Source organism: Macaca fascicularis, chromosome 1 (genome assembly GCF_037993035.2).
Source record: "Macaca fascicularis isolate 582-1 chromosome 1, T2T-MFA8v1.1".
NCBI classification, from domain to species: Eukaryota; Metazoa; Chordata; class Mammalia; order Primates; family Cercopithecidae; genus Macaca; species Macaca fascicularis.
The window spans coordinates 175214079-175237687 of record NC_088375.1 but is presented as its reverse complement, the minus strand read 5'-3'; the positions used below and the strand labels follow the sequence as shown (position 1 = coordinate 175237687).

Here is a 23609-nt window from a genome sequence, read left to right as displayed (position 1 = left end):
CACTTTTTTTTTAATCATAGAAACTTTTGAACATGTAGCGAGAGTAGTATAATTAACACCCATGAACCCATCACTAGGTCCCAACAACCACCCATGACCAATCCTGCCCTTAGCCACATGCCATTTACTTGTCCTTCTCATATTATTTAAAGCACATTCCAGAGACCATATCATCTTATGCAAACATTTTCAGTATGTATCTCTAAATGATAAGGAGCCTTTTGTTAACATAACCACAACTACCAAGATCATATCTAAAATTTCATAATAATTAAATTTTTATCAAATAGCAAGGTTGTAATTTCTAATTATCTCACAAATGTCTTATAAACATAGATGTAAATACAAATATTCACATACAGTTTGTTTAATCAGGATCCAAATAAAGGACTGAAAGGACTGAGACTTTTTTTTTTTTTTTGAGACAGAGTCTCACTCTGTTGCCCAGGCTTGAGTGCAGTGGCACGATGTTGGTACACTGCAACCTCTGCCTCCTGGGTCCAAGCGATTCTCCTGCCTCAGCCTCCCAAGTAGCTGGGACTAGAGACACCCACCACCACACCTGACTAATTTTATATTTTTAGTAGAGACGGGGTTTCACCATGTTGGCCAGGCTGGTCTCCAACTTCTGACCTCAAGTGCTCTGCCTGCCTTGGCCTCCCAGAGTCCTGGGATTACAGGCGTGCACCACCATGCCCAGCCAGGGCTGAGACTTTTGAAAGTGAAGGAAGGTACTATCCATAATTAACAGGTATCCGTGAAGACTTTTTACCTAAGCAGGGATGTGTCATTATCTACATTGGCTTATTCTACTTCTTTAATACCTCTGCAGATATCAGGATGGGTATTTTGCAAAATATAAAGGAAGCCTCACTCATATGATCAGTTCTATATTTCTTCTGTTTTCTTAGGTCTCTCTGCTCCCTGGTGTGTAAGTGGACATACTCAGCAGAGAGAGGCTGGGATGACAGTTTCTGGAAAATGATTGGTTTGGAAGACTTTGTTGCAGATAATTACAGCAAAATAGGTAAAAGAATAAAACATCTGTAGAGTGATTATGTGCACTGGAGGATCTTGGTGGGTTTGCTGTTATTGTGGTTTGTATGTTTGTTGTTTTTGTATGCATTAAAACACAGGAATGAAGTTTACTTTTTCCAAGACAAATGAGTTAATTATGACGGGTAGGCCATGACTATTAGGCTCTTGCCTTAACATTTATATGAACTGAGTGGAGATACATGCTATGAAAATCTGCATTGAAATATAGAATCAGAAATTGCGCTAGGCGTGGTGGCTCACACCAGTAATCCCAGCACTTTGGGAGCTGAGGCAGGCAGATTGCTTGAGCCCAGGAGTTCGGGACCAGTCTGGGCAACATGGCAAAACCTCATCTCTACAAGAAAAATACAAATGTTAGCCTGGCGTGGTGGCACGTGTCAATAGTGTCAGCTACTCTGGAGGCTGAGGTGGGAGGATTGCTTGAGCCTGGGAGGCAGAGGAGGTTGCAGTGAGCTGAGATGGTGCCACTGCACCGTAGCCTGGGCAACAGGCAGAGCAGAACTCTGTCTTGAAGGAGGGGGGGGAAGAAGAGAGAGAGAGAAAGAGAGAGAAATTTGTTGGGCTAGACCGAGGAAGATATTTGTAAGGAGTATCTTGGGAATAGCATACTGAAGGGGCTGTGTATGGACTGCTTCCAGTCAGTATTAGGAAAATAATTTTATAAATTAGGTTCACGGGACAAGGCAAGGCTGTGAACAGGTAAAAAGGCCTTTTATGTGGGTAGTAAAGTACATCTTCTATGCCCCAAGCACATTTCTCTGTGCTTGTATGTACCTTGTTTTATATATTTCTCACAACTACTGACAAAAGCACTGTTGCATGTTTACAGATGAGAATCAGAGAGATTAGTAACCTTGCCTAACCAGGCATGGAATCAATAAATGGTAAGTCAGGATTGAAATTCTCCCACTGGGAGGACCTGGAAGGAACTAATATTTTACTGGGACACAAATTTCAGCTTCAGTTACCTAATGGTTTAAGTTATTTGTAAAATGTATATGCCCTCCAAAAAATTAGTTGTTTTTTGCTGAATATTCCCATGGTATGTTGAAAATAGCTTTATTAGCATATATATTGATTACCTGTTTATGTATCTTGATTCCTCACTAGACTGTGAGCTCTTTGACATAAAGATTTTCACTTATTTACCTTTGTATTTCCTGTCCTGGCACAGGGCATGGCATATTTTCATATTTCAGTGACTTTTTGTTTAAAATATTGAGATGGTTTGTACTAGGAGGTTGGCACTCTTTGCTTTAAAAATCTTTAATGATATTTACTGATTTTAACATTATCTTTGGCAGTTGAGTACAACTTCAACTCTGATTTTCTGATTACTGTTATATTTTTCTGCTCCTCTTTCCTGCCTCACACATGACACATGTTTAATTAGTATATTAGCTCTGCTAATGGAGCAGTATCTACAAGAAATATTCATTAGAAGTCCATAATGTTAATCTAGCAGAAAATTTCCAGAGTAACTTTATTAGATTTTTTCCCTGTTAAGTTAATGGATTTTTAATGGATGTCCTAAGGAGACATATCATTAAGCAGAATATTGCTGTACATGAATTAAAACTTACCCATTTATCAAAATTAATTGTGTGATGTTTCCTTTGATTTTCACTTCTGGGGACCTGAGCTTGTAGTTTCAGTCTGAACCCAAAGTAGAAGATATTTAAGAGGCTGTTTATTCTCAGTTGTGACTTTCAGAAACTCCTCTGGAAGCTACCTCTAGACATTCTTTAGCAATTCTTGGAACTATGAAAAATGAATCTCAAAAGCCTCCCTATGAAGTGTTAAACATTTCCAATGGCCTCATTGCCCGTCAAGATGTGGACAATATAGTGTAAAACCTTTTAGCAGATTTGAGCATTGAGCATCCTGGATTTGAGCATTAATACAATTACCATAATTTGCTCCATGTGGAGCTTTTAGCCAAGTGTTTACCAGGCTTCCTGGGCCCATGCAGTAAATAAATGCTTTCCCCGAAAACTGAACACCTCAGCAACTGATGGTCTTATGGAGGAATTTTTTTAAAATGAATTATTTATGAAGTGTAAGTTAAGGATCAAATGCAACATTTATATGGTGTATTTCAAGGACAGGAGAAAAAATTTACAGGGTTTAAGTAACTACATGCAAGTTTCTAAAGCTAAAATGTTACTACCTAATGCCTTCTTTCAAGGAGGTATTTGGATGGCTTGGTTTGGGAACATTATACAAAGTAAGGAAAAATAGTTTTGTGCATCGAAAGAATATAGTAGAAATTTCTTTACAGTTGAATAGAAATTTCTTTACAGTTGAAACTGTGCAAATTGACTTAATATTCAGAACTGATGGAGAAAAATGAAACACAGTTTTTGGGTAGGGGATTATATAGCCCTACTGATAAAATGATCTGTGTTCAATAAAATCATCCAACAAACTGATCTGTGTCAATAAATTTTGACCTTTAGTTCCACATGACTAATTCCCAAGTTACCTATCTAATCCTAGGCATCTATCAAAAGCACACAGGAAAGAAGAGATCAGCAGGGAGAAAGGACCCTTAGGAAGATAAGCAACATCCCACCTGTTCTAATTGATTATCCAGGTGCCATTTCAGCATGCCCCAATTGCCTTTTTAATTCGTGAGAAAATCTCTTGTTCTACTATTGGGGTAGCCCACTTTATGAAAATTCATGTGTTCAACATGGCTGAATTATAGAGTGATTATTTGCATTACTAACAGGGTTTGTCATATGAAGGGATTCAGTGTATTAGCTTATAGATCATTCCTTTATTTGGGACCAGGGAAGCCAGGCAAAGAATAAATGTAAATTCCAAGTCCAAGAAGTTAGTAAGTGAGAGGCAGAAATGAAGGTAAAGGGCAGGAGACAGTTTCTTGAGAGGAGGGAGGCTGCTTTTAAAATGGGTTTCCTCGACCTGGGAAGCACATGGGGTTGGGGGATTTCCCTTTCCTACACAAGGGAAGCCGTGACAGACTATACCTGGAAAACCGGGACACTGCCACCTAAATACTGGGCTTTTCCAACATTCTTGGCAAATGGCACATCAATAGATTATCTCCTGCTCCTGGCTTGGTGGGTCCCATGCCCATGGAGCCTTGCTCACTGCTAGAGCAGCATTTCGAGATTGAACTGTGAGGTGGCAGCGAGGTCGAGGGAGGGGCGTCTGCCATTGCTGAGGCTTAAGTAGGTAAACAGAGTGGCTGCAGAGCTTGAACTGGGTGGAGCCCACCTTAGCTCAACAAGGCCTGCCTGCCTCTGTAGACCCCACCACTGGGGGCAGGGCATAGCTGAATAAAAGGCAGCAGAAACCTCTGCAGTCTTAAATGTCCCTGTCTGACAGCTCTGAAGAGAGCAGTGGTTCTCCCAGTACGGTGTTTGAGCTCTGAGAACTGGACAGACTGCCTCCTTAAGTGGGTCCTTGACCCCCATGTAGCCTAAATGAGAGACACTTCCCAGTAGGGGCTGACAGACACCTCATACAGCCGGGTGCCCCTCTGAGATGCAGCTTCCAGAGGAAGGATCAGGGAGCAGTATTTGCTGTTCTACAGTATTTGCTGTTCTGCAGTATTTGCTGTTCTGCAGCCTCCACTGGTGATACCCAAAAAACAGGGTCTGGAGTGGACCTCCAGCAAATTCCAACAGACCTGCAGCTGAGGAACCTGACTGTTAGAAGGAAAACTAACAAACAGAAAGGAATAGCATCAACATCAACAAAAAGGATGTCCACACCAACACCCCATCTGTAGATAACCATCATCAAAGACCAAAGGTAGATAAAACCACAAAGATGGGGATAAAACAGAGCAGAAAAGCTGAAAATTCTAAAAATCAGACTGCCTCTCCCACTCCAAAGGAATGCAGCTCCCCTCCAGCAACGGAACAAAACTGGATAGAGAATGACTTTGACAAGTTGACAGAAGTAGGCTTCAGAAGATCGGTAATAACAAACTTCTCTGAGCTAAAGGAGGATATTTGAACTCATCACAAAGGAGTTAAAACCTTGAAAAAAGATTAGTCAAATGGCTAACTAGAATAAACGTGTAGAGAAGACCTTACATGACCTGATGGAGCTGAAAACCATGGCATGAGAACTACCTGACACATGAACAAGCTTCAATAGCCAGTTTGATCAAGTGGAAGACAACGTATCAGTGATTGAAGATCAAATTAATGAAATAAAGTGAGAAGAGAAGTTTAGCGAAAAAAGAGTAAAAAGAAACAAACAAAGCCTCCAAGAAATGTGGGGCTATGTGAAAAGACCATATCTACGTTTGATTGGTGTACCAGAAAGTGGCAGGGAGAATGGAAACAAGCTGGAAAACACTCTACAGGATATTATACAGGAGAACTTCCCCAACCTAGCAAGGCAGGCCAACATTCAAATTCAGAAAATACAGAGAACACCACAAAGATACTGCTCGAGAAGAGCAACCCCAAGACACATAATTGACAGATTCACCAAGGTTGAAATGAAGGAAAAAATGTTAAGGGCAGCCAGAGAGAAAGGTTGGGTTACCCACAAAGGGACGCCCATCAGACTAACAGCAGACCTCTCAGCAGAAAGTCTGCAAGCCAGAAGAGAGTGGGGGCCAATATTCAACATTGTTAAAGAAAAGAATTTTCAACCCAGAATTTCATATTTAGCCAAACTAAGCTTCACAAGTGAAGGAGAAATAAAATCCTTTACAGACAAGCAAATGCTTAGAGATTTTGTCACCACCAGGCCTACCCTATAAGAGCTCCTGAAGGAAACACTAAACATGGAAAGGAACAACTGGTACAAGCCACTGCAAAAACATGCCGAAATGTAAAGACTGTCGATGCTAGGAAGAAACTGCATCAACTAACGAGCAAAATAACCAGCAAATATCATAATGACAGTATCAAATTCACACTTAACAATATTAACCTTAAATGTAAATGGGCTAAATGTGCCAATTAAAAGACACAGACTGGCACATTGGATAAAGAGTCAAGACCCATTAGTGTGCTGTATTCCGGAGACCCATCTCACATGCAGAGACACACATAGGCTCAAGATAAAGGGATGGTGGAAGATCTACCAAGCAAATGGAAAGCAAAAAAAAAGTAGGGGTTGTAGTCCTAGTCTCTGATAAAGCTGACTTTAAAACAACAAAGATCAAAACAGACAAAGAAGGCCATTACATAATGGCAAAGGGATCAATTCATCAGGAAGAATTAACTATCCTAAATATATATGCACCCAATACAGGAGCACCCAAAGAGATTTGGACTCCCACACAATAATAATGGGAGACTTTAACACCCCACTGTCAGTATTAGACAGATCAGCGAGACAGAGGCTTAACAAGATGTCCAGGACTTGTATTCAGCTCAGCACCAAGCAGACCTAATAGACATCTACAGAACTCTCCACCCCAAATCAGCAGGATACACGTTCTTCTCAGCACCACATTGCACTTATTCCAAAATTGGGCACGTAGTTGGAAGTAAAATACTCCTCAGCAAATATAAAAGAACAGAAATCACAACAAACTGTCTCTCAGACCACAGTGGAATCAAACTAGCACTCAGGATTAAGAAACTCACTAAAAACTGCCCAAATACATGGAAACTGAACAATCTGCTCCTGAATGACTACTGGGTACATAATGAAATGAAGGCAGAAATAAAGATGTTCTTTGAAACCAATAAGAATAAAGACACAAAGTACAAAAATCTCTGGGACACATTTAAAGCAGTGTGTAGAGGGGAATTTATAGCACTAAATGACCACAAGGGAAAGCAGGAAAGATCTAAAATTGACACCCTAACATCACAATTAAAAGAATTAGAGAAACAAGAGCAAACACATTCAAAAGCTAGCAGAAGGCAAGAAATAACTAAGCTAATCAGAGCAGAACTAAAGGAGATAGAGACACAAAAAAACCCTTCAAAAAAATCAGTGAATCCAGGGGCTATTTTTTTGAAAAGATCAACAAAATTCATAGACTGCTAGCAAGACTAATAAAGAACAAAAGAGAGAAGAATCAAATAGACGCATTAAAAAATGATAAAGGGGATATCACCACTGATCCCACAGAAATACAAACTACCATCAGAGAACACTAGAAACACCTCTATGCAAATAAACAAGAAAATCTAGAAGAGATGACTAAATTCCTGGACACATACACCCTCCCAAGACTAAGCCATTCAAGTTGAATCCCTGAATATACCAATAACAGGCTCTGAAACTGAGACAATAATGAATAGGCTACCAACCAAAAACAGTCCAGGACCAGATGGATTCACGGCTGAATTCTACCAGAGGTACAAAGAGGAGCTGGTACCATTCCTTCTGAAACTATTCCAATCAATAGAAAAAGAGGGAATCCTCCCTAACTCATTTTAGGAGGACATCATCATCCTGATACCAAAGCCTGGCAGAAACTCAACAAAAGAGGGAATTTTAGACCAATACTCCCTGATGAACATCAATGTGAAAATCTTCAATAAATTTCTGGCAAACCGAATCCAGCAGCACATCAAAGAGCTTATCCACTACGATCAAGTTGGCTTCATCCCTGGGATGCAAGGCTGGTTCAACATATGCAAATCAATAAACATAATCCATTGCATAAACAGAACCAAAGACAAAAACCACTTGATTATCTCAACAGATGCAGAAAAGGCCTTTGACAAAATTCAATAGCCCTTCATGTTAAAATCTTAATAAAGTAGGTATTGATGGAATGTATCTGAAAATAGTAAGAACTATGTATGACAAACCCATAGCCAATATACTGAATGGGCAAAATCTGGAAGCATTCCTTTTGAAAACTGGCACAAGACAGGGATCCTCTCTTTCACCACTTGTTTTAAACATAGTGTTGGAAGTTCTGGCCAGGGCAATCAGGCAAGAGAAAGAAATAAAGCGTATTCAGTTAGAAATAGAGGAAGTCATTGTCCCTGTTTGCAGATGACATGATTGTATATTTAGAAAACACCATTGTCTCAGACCAAAATCTCCCTAGCTAATAAGCAACTTCGGTGAAGTCTCAGGATACAAAATCAATGTGCAAAAGTCACAAGCATTCCTATACACCAATAACAGACAAACAGAGCCAAATCTTGAGTGAACTCCCATTCACAATTGCTACAAAGAGAATGAAATACCAAAGAATCCAACTTACAAGGGATGTGAAGTACCTCTTTAAGGAGAACTACAAACCACTGCTCAATGAAATAAAAGAGGACACAAACAAATGGAAGAACATTCCATGTTCATGGATAGGAAGAATCAATATTGTGATAATGGCCATACTGCCCAAGGTAATTTATAGATTTGATGCCATCCCCGTCAAGCCACCAATGACTTTCTTCACATAATTGGACAAAAGTACTTTAAAGTTAATTTAAAAACTACTTTAAAATTAATATGGAACCAAAAGAGCCCACATTGTCAGGACAATCCTAAGCCAAAAGAACAAAGCTGGAGACATCACGCTACCTGACTTCAAACTATAATACAAGGCCACAGTACCCAAAACAGCATGGTACTTGTACCAAAACAGAGATATAGACCAATGGAACAGAAAAGAGCCCTCAGAAATAATACCACACATCTAAAACCATCTGATCTTTGACAAACCTGACAAAAACAAGAAATGGGGAAAGCATCCTCCATTTCATAAATGGTGCTGGGAAAACTGGCTAGCCATATGTAGAAAGTTGAAACTGGATTCCTTCCGTATACCTTATACAAAAATTAACTTAAATGTTAGACCTAAAACCATAAAAACCCTAGAAGAAAACCTAGGCAATGCCATTCTGGACATAGACATGGGCAAGGACTTCATGTCTAAAACACCAAGAGCAATGGCAACAAAAGCCAATATTGACAAGTGGGATCTCATTAAACTAAAGGGTTTCTGCACAGCAAAAGAAACTACCATCAGAGTGAACAGGCAACCTACAGAATGAGAGAAACATTTTGCAATTTACCCATCTAACAAAGGGTAATATCCAGAATTTACAAGGAACTTAAAAAAATTTACAAGAAAAAAATCAAACAACCCCATCAAAAAGTGGGCAGAGGATATGAACAGACCCTTCTGAAAAGAAGACATTTATGCAGCCAACAGACACATGAAAAAATGCTCATCATCCCTGGTCATCAGAGAAATGCAAATCAAAACCACAATGAGATACCATCTCACAACAGTTAGAACTGCCATCTTTAAAAAGTCAGGAAACAACAGGTCCTGGAGAGGATGTGAAGCAATAGGAACACTTTTACACTGTTGGTGAGACTGTAAACTAGTTCAACCATTGTGGAAGACAGTATGGCAATTCCTTGAGGATCTAGAACTAGAAATACCATTTGACCCAGCCATCCCATTGCTGGGTATATACCCAAAGGAATTTAAATCATGCTGCTGTGAAGACACATGCACACGTTATGTTTCTTGTGGCACTATTCACAATAGCAAAGACTTGGAACCAACCCAGATGTCCATCATTGATAGACTGGATCAAGAAAATATGGCACAGATACACCATGGAATACTATGCAGCCATGAAAAAAGGATGAGTTCATGTCCTTTGTAGGGATATACATGAAACTGGAAACCATCATTCTCAGCAAACTATCGCAAGGACAGAAAACCAAACACCGCATGTTCTCACTCATAGGTGGAAATTGAATAATGAGAACACTTGGACACAGGGCGAGGAACATCACACACTGGTGCCTATCATGGGGTGGGGTGAGCAGGGAGAGAGAGCATTAGGAGATATACCTAATGTATATGACGAGTTAATGGGTGCAGCACACCAACGTGGCACATGTATACATTTGTAATAAACCTGCACATTGTGCACAGGTACCCTAGAACTTAAAGTATAATTTAAAAAAAATTTTAAGTAAAGAACCTTGGCTGGGCATGGTGGCTCACACCTGTAATCCCAGCACTTTGGGAGGCCAAGGCAGGTTGATCATGAGGTCAGGAGATTGAGACCATCCTGGCTAACATGGTGAAACCCCATCTGTATTAAAAATGCAAAAAATTAGCCAGGTGTGGTGACAGTCACCTGTATTCCCAGTTACTCGGGAGGCTGAGGCAGGAGAATGGTGTGAACCTGGGAGGCAGAGCTTGCAGTGAGCCGAGATCACACCACTGAACTCCAGTCTGCTCAACAGAGCAAGACTCTGTCTTAAAAAAAAAAAAAAAAAAAAAAAAAAAGAGTCTTAACCAATGAACTAATGATAGGTATATGCTGTTGACATAAAAGTGCAAAAATCCTCAATAAAATACTGGCAAACTGAATCCAGCAGCACATCAAAAAGCTTATCCAACACGATCAAGTTGATACGCCACCTGAACAGAGCCACCTGAGGCAAGAGTGCAGTATTGTCTTTGGTCACACTGAATCAAAGTTCAGGGATCTTCTACCTGTTGTTGGAATCTGGCTAGACTTTGGAACCTGCGCAATACTGACTTATCCACCCATTGGCTGGCCAATAAGTTGAGACAAAGAGAAAAGAAGCCACCTATACTTGCCTGAAGCAAGCTGCACTTGATCAGCTTGATTAATGAACTCAGAGTCCACAGGCCTGAGTACAGGGTGGCTCAAGAAGAAAGTATTAGTTCTTTTCTGCTGCTATAACAGAATACTTGAGGTTGTGTGATTTATAATCAGCAGAGTTTAATTCAGCTCAGGGTTCTGGAGGCTGCAGTGTCCAAGGGTGCCAATAACTTCTGGGAATCTGGTAAGGGCCTTCTTGCTGCATCATCCCATGGCAAAGGCTGCAAGAGTGTGAGACTGCACACACAAGAATGAGAGTGGGCAAGAGGGGTCTGGGCTTTCTTTTATCAGAAGTGCCTCCTAAGACAATGGCATTAATACATTCATGAGGGCAGAACCCTCATGGCTTAATCACATCTTAAAAGTCTCACCTCTTAATACTGTCCCAATGGCAATGAAATTTTAACACGACTTTTTGTTTTAATGTGCTGAGCTTTAGTTCATTTTTTTTTTAACTTTTAAGTTCAAAAGTATAAGTGCAGTTTTGTTACATAGGTAAACTTGTGTAATGGGGGTTTGTTGTACAGATTATTTCATCACCCAGGTATTAAGCCTAGTACCCATTAGTTATTTTTCCTGATCCTCTTCCTCCTCCCACCTTTTGCCCTCCACCCTCCAGAAGAACCCAGTGTGTGTTATTCCATGTGTTCTCATTCTTTAGCTCCCACTTAAAAATGAGAACATGCGATATGTGGTTTTCTGTTCCTGTGTTAGTTTGCCAAGGATGATGGCCTCCAGCTCCATCCATGTCCTTGCAAAGGACATGATCTTGTTCTTTTTTTATGGCTGTGTAATAATCCATGGTGTACATGTACCACATTTTATTTATCCAGTCTATCACTGATGGGCATTTAGGTTGATTCCATGTCTTTGCTATTGTGAATAGTGCTGCAGTGAACATACATGTGCATGTGTCTTTATAGTAGAATGATCTATATTCTTTTAGATGTATACCCAGTAATGAGATTTCTGGGTCAGATAGTATTTCCGTCTTTAAGTCTTTGAGGAATCACCACACTGTCTTCCACAATGACTGAACTATTTTACACTCCCACCAACAGTGTATCAACAGTGTTTAAGCATTCCTTTTTCTTCACAACCTCACAAGCATGTGTTATTTTTTGACTTTTTAATAGCCATTCTGACTAGTGTGAGATGGTATCTCATTGTGGTTTTGATTTGCATTTCTCTAATGATCAGTGATGTTGAACTTTTTTTTATATCAATATGACTTTTGAAGGGGACATTCAAACCATCACAGAGATACATGCCAAGCCTTCATGGACTCCACTTCAGGCCTGTGACCCCATTTCCCATTTAACATGGCCTCATGGATACTATTATACAATCTTTTAAGTCTCAGGGATCCAGCTAGGTGATTCCTTCTCCCATGGATGGAATAAGGGAGATTTTAAAGCAGGAAATGGGAGCTTTCTCACAAATACTACTTCATTTTAGGGGAAAGAAGAGGAAATTCCCTTTTGTAAACAAACCATAGAGGTTTCTAGCAACAACATGCATTATGTCCAGTGCTGGAAGCCTGAATCCAGTGATGGCATACATAGTTGTGGATGTTGTAAAATCCGTTTAGGGCAATTAATATTCAATATTCTGAATTTTTCCAGTAAAACTGGACATGTTTACAAGGATTCATCTCTTCGTTCTTTATAGTGTGTGGCTTGTTTTTCATTTTGATGTGAATGAGCCAGATAATTCAGTTATTTCTGTCCTCACAGAGTTTTGCTGAAGTGCTGCTTCATCTTTGTATCATGTGATATAAGTGCCAATTTTTCTAATTTATATTGAGTGCTCTGGAGAAATCTTTAACTACAGGTAATCCCAGCCTTTTCTAGGCTAAATGGGGCCCATCACACCATTACCTCCCTTGTCCTGAGGGAGGCTTATATGGTTTGGCTCTGCATCCCCACCCAAATCTCATCTCAAATTGTAATCCACACATATCAAGGGAGAGACCTGGTGGAAGGTGATTGGATTCTGGGGGCTGTTTCCCCAGTGTTTTTCTCTTGATAGTGAAGGAATTCTCAGGAGATCTGATTGTTTGATAAATGTTTGGCATTGTCCTTGCTTGTTCTTGCTATCTCCTGCCTTCCTTCCCCCTCTCCTTCCACCGTGGTTGTAAGTTTCCTGAGGCCTCCCTAGCCATGTGGAACTGTGAGTCAATTAAACCTCTTTTCTTCATATATTACACAGTCTCAGGTATTTCTTTATAGCAGTGCGAAAATGGAGTAATATAGGGGCCATCCCTGTGGGTACTCTGGACTGAGATTTGCCTTTGCCTGTCACCCTGAGCTTTTGATCTTACCTTATCCTCTTATCATCCTTCTCATTCCTGTCTAAGTAACAGAACTAGGTCTTTGGGTGAGTTACTTGATCTTTCTCAGCCTCAGTTAGTAGATTATGAAGATTAATAAGTGTATCATGAGGATTAAAGGTAATAATGCAGGTAAAGCTCTTAGCATACAGTAAATCTTCAGAAAGTACCTATCTGAAGGCAAGTACCTATCCTCTGAGTATTGATGCCTTATTTTACTGTTTAGTATCGAATTTCTGCCTGATAAAGAATGACTTGGAGGTCTCCATGCCAGTTAGCCATCCTTCCAGTCATGCATCCATCCAGCCACACTCCCTGAGTGTCTCCTGTGTGCCAGTTGCTGGGCTAAGTACTAGGGACACAAAAGTGAATTCATCATCCCTTTGGGGACCTCATGTCTACTAGGGGTAGGGGCGGGTAAATGAATGAGTAATCTCAAGGTTTTTCAGTAAGTCTACAGACATCCAAGGTGCCATGGAGAAGCAGAGCAGGCAGTCACTGGCACTGTTGGTGGTATCAAGGAAATTTTCTCATGAGATGGCGTTTTATGTGTCTGGAAAATTTAAGTAGTAGTTTACCAGAAGAGAGGGGAAATGTCTTCCAAGGCAGAAGAAACAGTGCAGGCACAGACATGGAGGCATGGAAGAGTGTAGGATATGTGTGAACTGTTGGGTGTGGATGGAGCATAGTGGACCTGAAGCAAGGTGGAGAGGAGTGGTGGTGGGCAAGATAGGAGAGTGGATGGGAGGCTAGTTTCTAATGGAACTTCTAACTTTCCTCAAAGATGGGGCCACCGATTAGAGACTCAACATGGCAAGATTCACTCCATTCCTTTCAAGAGATGGCTCTAATTACTACTCCTGCCAATGCAATAAATAAAACTTGAGGGCATTAGGAGTCATTTTAGAATGTTTGTGGCTCCTATGAAGCTGTGTGTGGGGGGGGTGGGGGTTGGTGGTGGGGTAAGCCCATTTCTTTTTTAAAATCACATACATTGCGCCTTAGCTACCCTCCCTTCCATAAAGGTTTTTTGTGAAGCTGGAATGTGATATCAGATGTCACAGGGCAGTGTGGTTTATGAAGCTGGTAGAAATGTTAGTTCTTACCATTTGTAAGTACACCTTGGCACCTGGAGGACAGGAATATTCACTCCTGCATCACTCTGTTCCAACGCTGTGTTCCCACTCCTTAGATTCCCAGAAGTACTGTTTTCAGCTGCTGGCCCTTCCAGGAATAGCCCTAAAGAGCCAGAAGGGCAAAGGAGTAGTGTTGACCACATCATGGTGATACAAGGTAATAGCTTTCAGAGGTTTTGCTCTGGAACTGTTCCTCCTTTCAATATGGCATCTGAAAGATAATTGGAAGTCCCCCAAAAGTGAGGTCACCCCCAACTTCTCTTCCTACTGCTGGAGAATCAGTGATTGTCAGAGCTGAAAGGGATCATAGAGATTTTGCTGTAATGCACTCATTTTATAGATAAAACATTGAGGCTCAGGGATGTGAGGTGAATTTCCTTGGTGCTGCAGCATTTTAATGACAGAAATGAGACCAGAAACCAGGTCTTCTGACCCCTGGTCCTGTGGTGGTTCTGTTCCTCCCTGCCACTTCTCCTGTTTGAGTTTTTCAGCAATGTGAGGACATTTAGCCAATCTGGATACTGACATTTGAAGGAGGCTAACCACTAGAAGAATGTCAAGGAAAGAAAGATTTATGTAGGTGAATTCACCCAATCCATTGTCCAATCTTCAGTCATGCAAATGTAGGAACTGGACTTTGCCCAAGTCAGAGACATTTGGATCTAGGAACACACTGATCAAGCCCTTAAGTGACTGATGTAGATAAACTAGAATAAATAAGCAATATGTTAATGGTTGCCTTGTTAATAGTTAAGAGATTGGTCAACAGGGTCACATGGACTTGACTTCAATTCTGACTGTCATCTGTAATGAAATTTCTGCTTATGTAACTTTGGGTGAGTTACTTGATCTTTCTCAGCCTCAGTTAGTAGATTATGAAGATTAATAAGTATATCATGAGGATTAAAGGTAATAATGCAGGTAAAGCTCTTAGCATATAGTAAATCTTCAGAAAATGATAGTTCTTACTACCATAATGATTGTCCATTCCTCTGAATTCAGATTTCTCTCTAGGTGGTAGGTTATCTGCCAAAGACCATAACCCCTTGAATAATCCCGGGTAATTATTGCCAACTTCTAGGTTTGGGATTTTTTTTTTTTTTTTTTTCTGAGCTTCATCCTTGGATTCACACAACCTTTTTCCAACCAAGATACAATAAAACTAATTAGATTTCTGCTTCTAAATTATAATCACATTTCATAATCACAAGCCTTCCTTGAGAGTCATCTTAATTGGAATTAAGGGTTTTCCTGAATTCGTCAGGTCCACATGACTGGTGGTCTTTAGCTTTTTTCCATGAAAAGAGGGGTGCATATCTACAGGCAAATTAAAAAAATACAGGATATGTTGGTAATAATAACTAGTTAATTAATAATGGTTAATGTTCCTACAGTGCTTTACAACTTAGAAGAGTATTTCTTTTCATGCACTATCATATTTTTTTCTTCCACCAAACTTGTAAAATAGGTTTTATTTCAGTTTTGCACCTGGGGAAGCCAGAATTGATGAGCTTTGGTCTTTTACATCTCAGTAGAAGGTGTCACAATTCTCCCTGTCATTCAGGACCCAAACCTAGAAGTCATTCTTGATGCTTCTCTTCTTCCTCTTATACCTTACATTTAACCTATCAACAAGTCCTTTCTGCTTTGCTCCAAAGTGGACCCTGAATGAGGCATTCCTGCCCCTCTTCACTATTAGTATCGTAGTTAAAAATAGTTTTATTTCTTGCTGGATTTGTGTGCTAGCCTCATAAATGGTCTCCCTGTTTCTGTCCTTCCCTCTGATAATCCATTCTCCACACAGCAGCCAGAGTGATATTTTAAAAATGTAAATCAGATCATGTTACTCTCCGGCTTAAATTCCTCCAGCGGCTTCCCATTGCAGTTGGGAAAAAAAAAATAACTCCTTGCCATATTCAACAAAGTCTTGCGTGATCTCTCTCTGACTTTTATTGCTTACCATGCCCCCACGTAGTCATCATCCAACCACAATAACCTTCTTTTTGTCCCTCAGACATTTCCAGTTTATGTAGCTTTCGCGTTAACTCTGCCCTCTGTCTGGCATGGCCCTTCTCAAAATATTCACATGGGCTATCTCTTTCTCTTTGTTCAGATCTCAGCTTCAGTGTCATCAGAGAAGAGCTTCCCCTTACCACCCAAACAGTCCCTTCTTCTACTCCAGCAGTATTCCATTTCCCTGTTGTATTTTATTCTTAGCACTCGTCCCTATCCAAAATTAATCAGTCTTGCCTAGGTGCTTTATAGATATTAACTTGTTTAATGCCTTTAACCAGTCTAGACAGGTACTACTATATTCGTTTTACTGATGAGGAAATTAAGGCAAGGAGAGTTTAAGTAAATTGCTCAAGGTCACACAGTAAGTAATGGAGCCAGAGACAGGTCTGCTCTAGATCCTGCACATCTGTCCATGAAGCTGCAGTCTCCTGGCCTGGGCTTTGCTGATACAGCTGCAGTTCTCAGACCAAGTTCAATAAGAGTCCCAGTTCTAGTCCAGTGATACCTGAAGTCACATGTTTCATTCTGGGCCTCACATTTATGAAAGGTACTGACATCATGCTCCAGATGGAAAACATAATTTAAAGCCAGTGAATTTAAGAAGCAGTTGAACAGTTTTGGGTTGTCACATCAAATTGCCTGCCCAAGGTCAAAATATTAGTAAATTATAGATCTAGATTTTAATTGAGAGTTGTCTGACATCCCCCTCCTCAATGCTGACTTGAGATTATTCAAGATGACAGAAGATAAGTGCTGCCTCAGAGGTTCCTTCCTCCCTCTCTGTCTTTGAAAAAGCACAGGGAGAAGAGGGCTGAAGATGTGGCTGTCCAGTAAATTGGAACCATCTCGGCTCCTCTGAAATTCTAGAAGAATAAGGGAACAGTATGACACCCTGCAAAACTTCATGTGTCTTAATCACATTAAAATTCACAATTCAGTTTTGGATTTATTTTTCCTTGCTTTGTGAAAGTTATTGACTTGGGACTTGCTTCTGGATCTCAGTTGGACGTCTGACCTCATGCCATTATTGTCATCCATTTAGAGGTCATTTATTTCAGTGTTCTTGAAAGGCAGCCATTCCCAATGGTTGGCCTTCTCTATTGCATGTGACACATCGTAGCTCTTCTGCTTAGCTTTTCTTGGTCACACAGCTAGCAGGTGGTGACTTTGGCCTCCATTGTGGCCCTTACCTCTGACTTTGTAGCTCCTCTGCAGTACTCTTCGCTCTGGTTCTGTGGAGTTTTGACTCCGAGATACCCATGACCTTTTAAGTTTCCCAGCACCAGCTAACCTTTCTGAGAATCTGCATCAGAGGGCTGCAGTGGTCAGGGTGGCAGGTCACCAGTTGACTAATGGCCTCCTCCAAGGTTTGCTGGCAGACACTGCGTTGCTGTGAACCCTATTGATCCCAGAAGTTTGCCTGCTGCTTAGACAGTCTTTGCGGGCGTGAGGAGGTAGTGAGTCATGGAGCCACCACCCTTGCTACCCATCTGTTCTTGTGGTGAGGAGAACAAAGATGATCTCTTTGTGGTATCATAAAACCTAGAAAGACATTAAAAATTCCGTTAAAATTTCATACCCTTTTAGCTCTTGAAATGTACAATCTATTATGAGGGGAAAAAAAAATAAAACCCACTGTAATTTTCCCCCACTGCCCTTACTTCAGAGGCTACTTAAGGGACCAGGTAATGATTTTACGGTGTTTATTAATACTTCATGTTCTGCTTCCCTCCCCCATTCATGTGTCTTTAAATTGAAAGCACAGAAACTGCCAGGGGATCTTTAAAATCCAGAGCTTTTGCGATGTCATATGTTGTTCTGTTATCGACATTGTATGTAGAGATCTATTTTTGACTCAGTGCTGGGCATGGAGTGGGGGGGCAGTATTTATTTTTAAAATGCACTTTGGAGTAATAGAAATTACATGAGTTTTGGAGCCAGATATACATGAGTTTGAATCCTGGCCCTGCCATTTACTACCTTTGTGACTGGTGTCAAACAAGTTACTTAACCTCCGAAGGCCACTCAGTTCAACCACTTTCCAGATGGGGAAAGTGATACCTGTCTCTGGTAATCTGGATGACCCCACACAGAGACCTCTTAATGCAGGCCTCGTGGGAACAATCTTGTCTTATCCTAATGTCCAGATAAGTTTTAGTTTTTCTTAGTTGTTCTGAGTAATTACTTTTATTTTCTCTGTCTCTCGTGGGTATCATGTAGAGTAACTGCAAGATATCCCTCACCCCTTTGGCTGCTTGGGAATTGACAGAATATTGAAGACTCATCTATAGTAGATTTATAAGCCATTGGTATAAAGCTATAACCTCACCTCAACTTATTTTGTTCCCATGTTTGGTTTATTTAATATTTGATCCCACTTACCTCATTTTATATTTGCCTACTAGTTATAAGCTGCCTGAAATAATTTATAACATAGCATGTAGAAATATGTCTGGAACATAGTAGGTACTCAATAGATAATTTGGTAAATGAATGAATAAATAAGCATTAGAGATACAGATACAATATGTTTCAGAGGAGAATTAAATAAAACAAGGCAAGATAATGAGTTTGTGCATTTGAGATATCTAAATAAAAATGTAGAGTAGGCATTTGGATCTATGCTGGGAAAAAAGGCTAGAAATAGAGATTTGGAAGTCATCAGTGTAGATGATATTTGAAGCCATAGATATGTGAGAGACTCTGGAGGGAGAAGAGAAATTTTAGTAATTTAGAGGCTAGGTAGAGGAAGATGCGCCTGCAAAGGAGGCTAAGGATGTACCTGTGAAGGGCAGGGAGATAATGAGGAGATTTTGGAAGGGGAGGGAACAATCTCCAAAGATGCTGAAAAAGGAAGGGAGATAAGAACTGGATATTGTTCATTTGATATAGTGACTCAGGGACCTTAGTAAAAGTCACTTGCTTATAATAGTGAGGCAGAAGATAAAGTTGTATAGTAGCCACAGCTAACACTGAGCACAGAGGCTGTGCCAAGTGCTTAATGTGGACTGTTACATTACAACAACCTGATGAGATGTGTAGTCATCTCACCTCATTCCCATTTTTTACAGAAAATCAAAATGAGGCATAAAGAAGTTAATCACCCAAGGTCATATAGCTGGGTTCAAGCCAAGACAGATGTCAGGACTTAGAATCATAGCTGAGAGAATGAAGCCAGAAAGTTTAGATAACTCAAGAAATTTGGTCGGAGTGTGGGGGGAGAGAGAGATGGGGTGGTCACTAGGGGAGGAAGATGGTTGGAAATAGGTAGAGTGTTTCGCTGTTTGGTTGGTTGATTGTTGGAAGATGGAGATTTGCTTGAGCATGTCTGATTGCTGAGAAGAAGATTCTAGTAGTGAGTGACAGGTTGCTGATACCCAGAGAGAAGGGAGAATCAGTACGGTAGGTCCAGAGAAGGCAGGCAGGATTAGCCTTGGAATATAGACTTTCTATTTTAATAGGTAGGAAGAAGACAAAAATGGTTCAGATCTGAGGAGCAGCATGTACTCGGAAGGGGGAAGTTAAGGGATTTCCCTTCATGTGGCTTCTGTTTTCTTTGTGAAGTAAAAAGTGAGATGATCTTCTGACAGGGTGGTAGCCAAGTGAGAGAGTCAGAATGTGGAAAAGGTTTAAAATAGAAGTACAGAGGATGGGGAAAAGATGATTAGAGAAGACTTGGAGGATATCAAATGATACACAGAACTCTGTTAGGGGTCGTCATGAATTTATTATAAATCTGCACTGTGGTGTGATTTTCTCCAGCAGCACTCAGCATCTGGTTGTAAGCACAAAGGAAAGGGTTGTTCTTTTGTTTTAGGAATCTTAATGAATAGCAATAGTCTGTTCTACAAGTCCTTGACACCACCTTCTTCTATATGCTGTATCTAATCAGTTACCAAGTGCTGTCAGTCTTATGCTTCAAATACCTCTATAATTCATGAACTCTTTCCACCTCAAAGTGCTAACAAGCATGCGTTCCCATAATCTCACACCTGGATTATTCAACAGGCTTCTAACACTTGTCGTTGAATGGAGACTTGCCTTTTTCAATCCATCCTGAACACTACAGCCAGCATGAACTTTTTTATAATGAAAATCTAATCTAATCCGGTGACCTCCCAGCATAAACCTTCCCAAGTCTTCCCAATGCTTTTAGGGTAAAAATCAAAAACCCTATTATGGTCTCCCCTCCTTCTGGCACCACTGTTTCCATTGATCTCTGACCTCAGTGGACATCTTTCGTTTTTCTGCACATGAAACCCTTCTCACCACAAGACCTGCTCTCATGGTCTTGTTTTGCTTCCAGTATCAAATCCATGTTCCAGGAAGAAGGATAAGGATAAAGGGCAAAAGTATGGACTTTGCTTCTGTTCCAGTGTTAACTCTGAAACCTCACTCAGTCTCTTATGCCTACATGTCAATGGCCAGAACTGTATTACATACCACTACCTGCAAGGGAATCTGGGAAAAGATCCATTTTTTTTTGCCAGTCACATTTCAGCTTCCAATAAAATGAGAGTTGTGTTATTTAAAAAGAAGAGGAGGAAGGGCACTAGGTAAGCAACCTGGAGTGCCACCTTCAATGAGGAGGTGTTCTCCAGATAAAGAGTTGAGTGAAGGGGATGCTGACAGAAGTGACAGCATGAATACAGTTCAGTGCTGAGCAATATGGTGTGGGAAGAAGGTGCTGGAACACTGAGTTTGAGGCAGGGAATAGGGAGGGAGGAAACAGAGAAGTAGGCAGGGACCAAAAAATCATAATGCCCTTCTTCTATTCCAGCTGAGGAACTTAAACTTCACCCCATGTGTTAACCTCTAAATGAGGTCTTACACGCCAGGTGATGTCAAGCAAGATGGTCTACTGGGTATGGAGAGAAATGTTGGTATTTTTATTTATCTTCATTTTTATTTCATTTTATTTAAATTCTATTTTTAGGTATGCTTCTTGACATGCACACATATAATTTATAAGTTCAGTAGTATATTATATACAGTTTATAAGTAATAAATAGCCATGTTGGGAGTCCATCTGAAGACTTTTTTCTTAGTGACATGCACAGTCAAAATGTTTAGAAACTATTGCATTAGGCATCAGGGAACTGTTAAAACATTTTAAACAAGGAAATGATGTGATCCAAATTGAATATGGTCCAATTTGCCTTTTGTTTCCCCTATAGAGTTCTTTAAATTTTTAAAAATTTTAGAATGTTAGTACTTAGAAAGAAACGTTAGGGAGCATCAACTCTGTGTTATAAGTAAGATAACTAAGGCCCAGGAATATTAAATAATTAGAACCATTAATTTGTGGCTGAGCTGGAGCCCCATCCAACCTGGGTCTCATCTCCTCCCAGTGGTCCTTTGTGGCCCTGTGCAGAGTGCTTTCTCTCTTCCTGAATGCACATCCCTATTCCTCAGCAAATACTCTTCTCATCAGAACTATGACATGTGGGAACCAAGAGGGGAGTAAAAGGGCATATTTCTAAAAATCATGAAAACTAAGAAATCTGTTTTGTAAAAATGAATCACCTATTTAACCTCAGGGTTCTGTTGACTCTTTAGCTATCAACATGGAAGTCTCTAGGTACCGATTTCTGCAGGTTCTGTTTTCATGATGCCCGACCCATCAGCAGTTTAGCTGAGACACACCATTGTACAATGTCAATATTTTAGGTATTGTATTTGCAAGGCCAGCGGTCTAAGTAAGCGAATGAACTGAACAGATTTCTGACTTGGTAAGACAGAGACTTTCTAAGGGGTACACTGCCCCACTTTATCTTACCCCTGTGTATATGAAGAAACACGTGTTTGCCCATGGGAATGTGTATGTATTTGGATCTATTTCACAGAGTATCTTATAAAAACTGATATGAAAAGCAAGTCAGATTTATAGAATCCTGTTTCCTGAGGTTGTGAATACTAGTTCAGGACTTTGCTGACTACTTTTTGACCAGTGTAACTGATTTATTTCCCCATGCCATCATCAACCCAGCTATGCAAGTACAGGAAGACAGGGACTCTAATAACCAGATGGTGATCAAGATCTGTGTTCTCTTGGGTATACTAAACTATTCTGAAAATTCAGTTTATAGGGGTACAGACTAAGGGTTATACATTTCCAAACAAATGTGTTTGTCAAGTTGATGATCATGTTTACCAAGATCGTTTTATCACCAGCTGAGTCCTCTTTTAATGGCTTAGGTCACCCTGGAATTATTTCAAAAACCAGCCTGATGTTTAGAACCTCCTGTGGGCTCAGGCTTGCCAGACACAAATCTAAAATGAAGCCTGTAGCCTTCATGGTAGCACACTCTAACCTCAAGCACAATTATATGAATCATGGACAAATGTTTTCACTTTCAAGCAAGTGTTTGCCTCAGCAAAAATGACCACTTATTTAAGAGAGCTGCATATTTTTATATATATATATATATAAACAGTTTTGGCTATAAGAATCTTGACTGTATTTCCCACGGAGAATTATAGATTTATACATGTGTCTCTGTGTGTGTGTGTGTCTGTGTGTATGTATATATAAACACCATATTCTGTGTCTTTTATATGTAGTATCACTTGATTATTATAACTACTATGAAGTGTTATCGTTCTTCTCATTTTATAGGTGAGGAAACTGAAGCTCAGAGAGGTGAAATAACATCACAAAGCTAAGAGGTGGTAAATTTGGCACTTTTAAAATTATCTAGTTATTACAAAAGTTGATTTTCAAAAAACAAACTTAACTGACATTTCCGTCTGGGGCCTCCGTTTTCTCCTCTATGAACTGAGGAGGATTGAATTCAGTGATTCTCAAACCAGAGCATGTATCAGAACCACCTGGGGGAATTCTTAAAACACTAATTCCTGGGCCTGCTTAGAGTTTCTGAGTCGGAAGTTCTCGGGAGCGATTAAGAACTGGCATTTCCAATAAGTTCCCAAGTGGTGATCCCCAGCCATACTTTGAGATCCACTGGAGTAGATGATCTCTCAGTGTCTTCCAGCTGTTACATCCTGGAGGGTCAGCGACCTGCCTAACTTCATTGATGTGTGGCCAAAAATACTACTTCTTCACGGAGTGACTTTCCTACTACTTTGGCCAAGTTTGGTGGTTAGCCAGGAAAATTCTCGACATGAATGGAGGAAAATGCTGATGAAAATCAGTCCTCCATGTGTTTATTAACTCATTTGCCAGACTAATATTGACTGAGTATACCCTTTGCAGATATTGTGCTACATACTGGAGATACCGCATGTGAAGATATTTGGCCCCTGCCTGTGAGATGCCTATCAACTAAGGAGAAAACACATAATTAATTTATTGTTATTACTAAAAGGGAAGTGCTAAGACCTATGAGAATAAAATACTTCTGTAGGATTTGTGATGGTGACTTCAAACTTTTCCTAAACAGGCCTATTTTCTACTGTGGTTTTAAGTCATAAATTGTCTATTCTCTGTATCTAGTTTGATTCTGTTCTTAGCTTTTTGACGTATTTCTTTATTGGGGT

The 23609-nt window shown here is 40.2% G+C and overlaps 1 protein-coding gene across 26 annotated transcripts in view; it reads left to right on the top strand.

Moving 5' to 3' along the window:
- The window catches only part of FGGY (FGGY carbohydrate kinase domain containing), a 452310-nt gene that overhangs the window by 157941 nt on the left and 270760 nt on the right, over window positions 1–23609 (top strand). For 22 of the 26 annotated variants that reach the window (XM_074005584.1, XM_065521686.2, XM_065521719.2 and 19 more), the window contains one exon: window positions 912–1027. The exons of the other annotated variants lie outside the window; for them this stretch is intronic. In XM_074005584.1, coding sequence (XP_073861685.1) covers window positions 912–1027 — 116 coding nt within the window. The remainder of the gene's footprint in view (window positions 1–911; window positions 1028–23609) is intronic. 26 annotated transcript variants of the gene reach the window in all.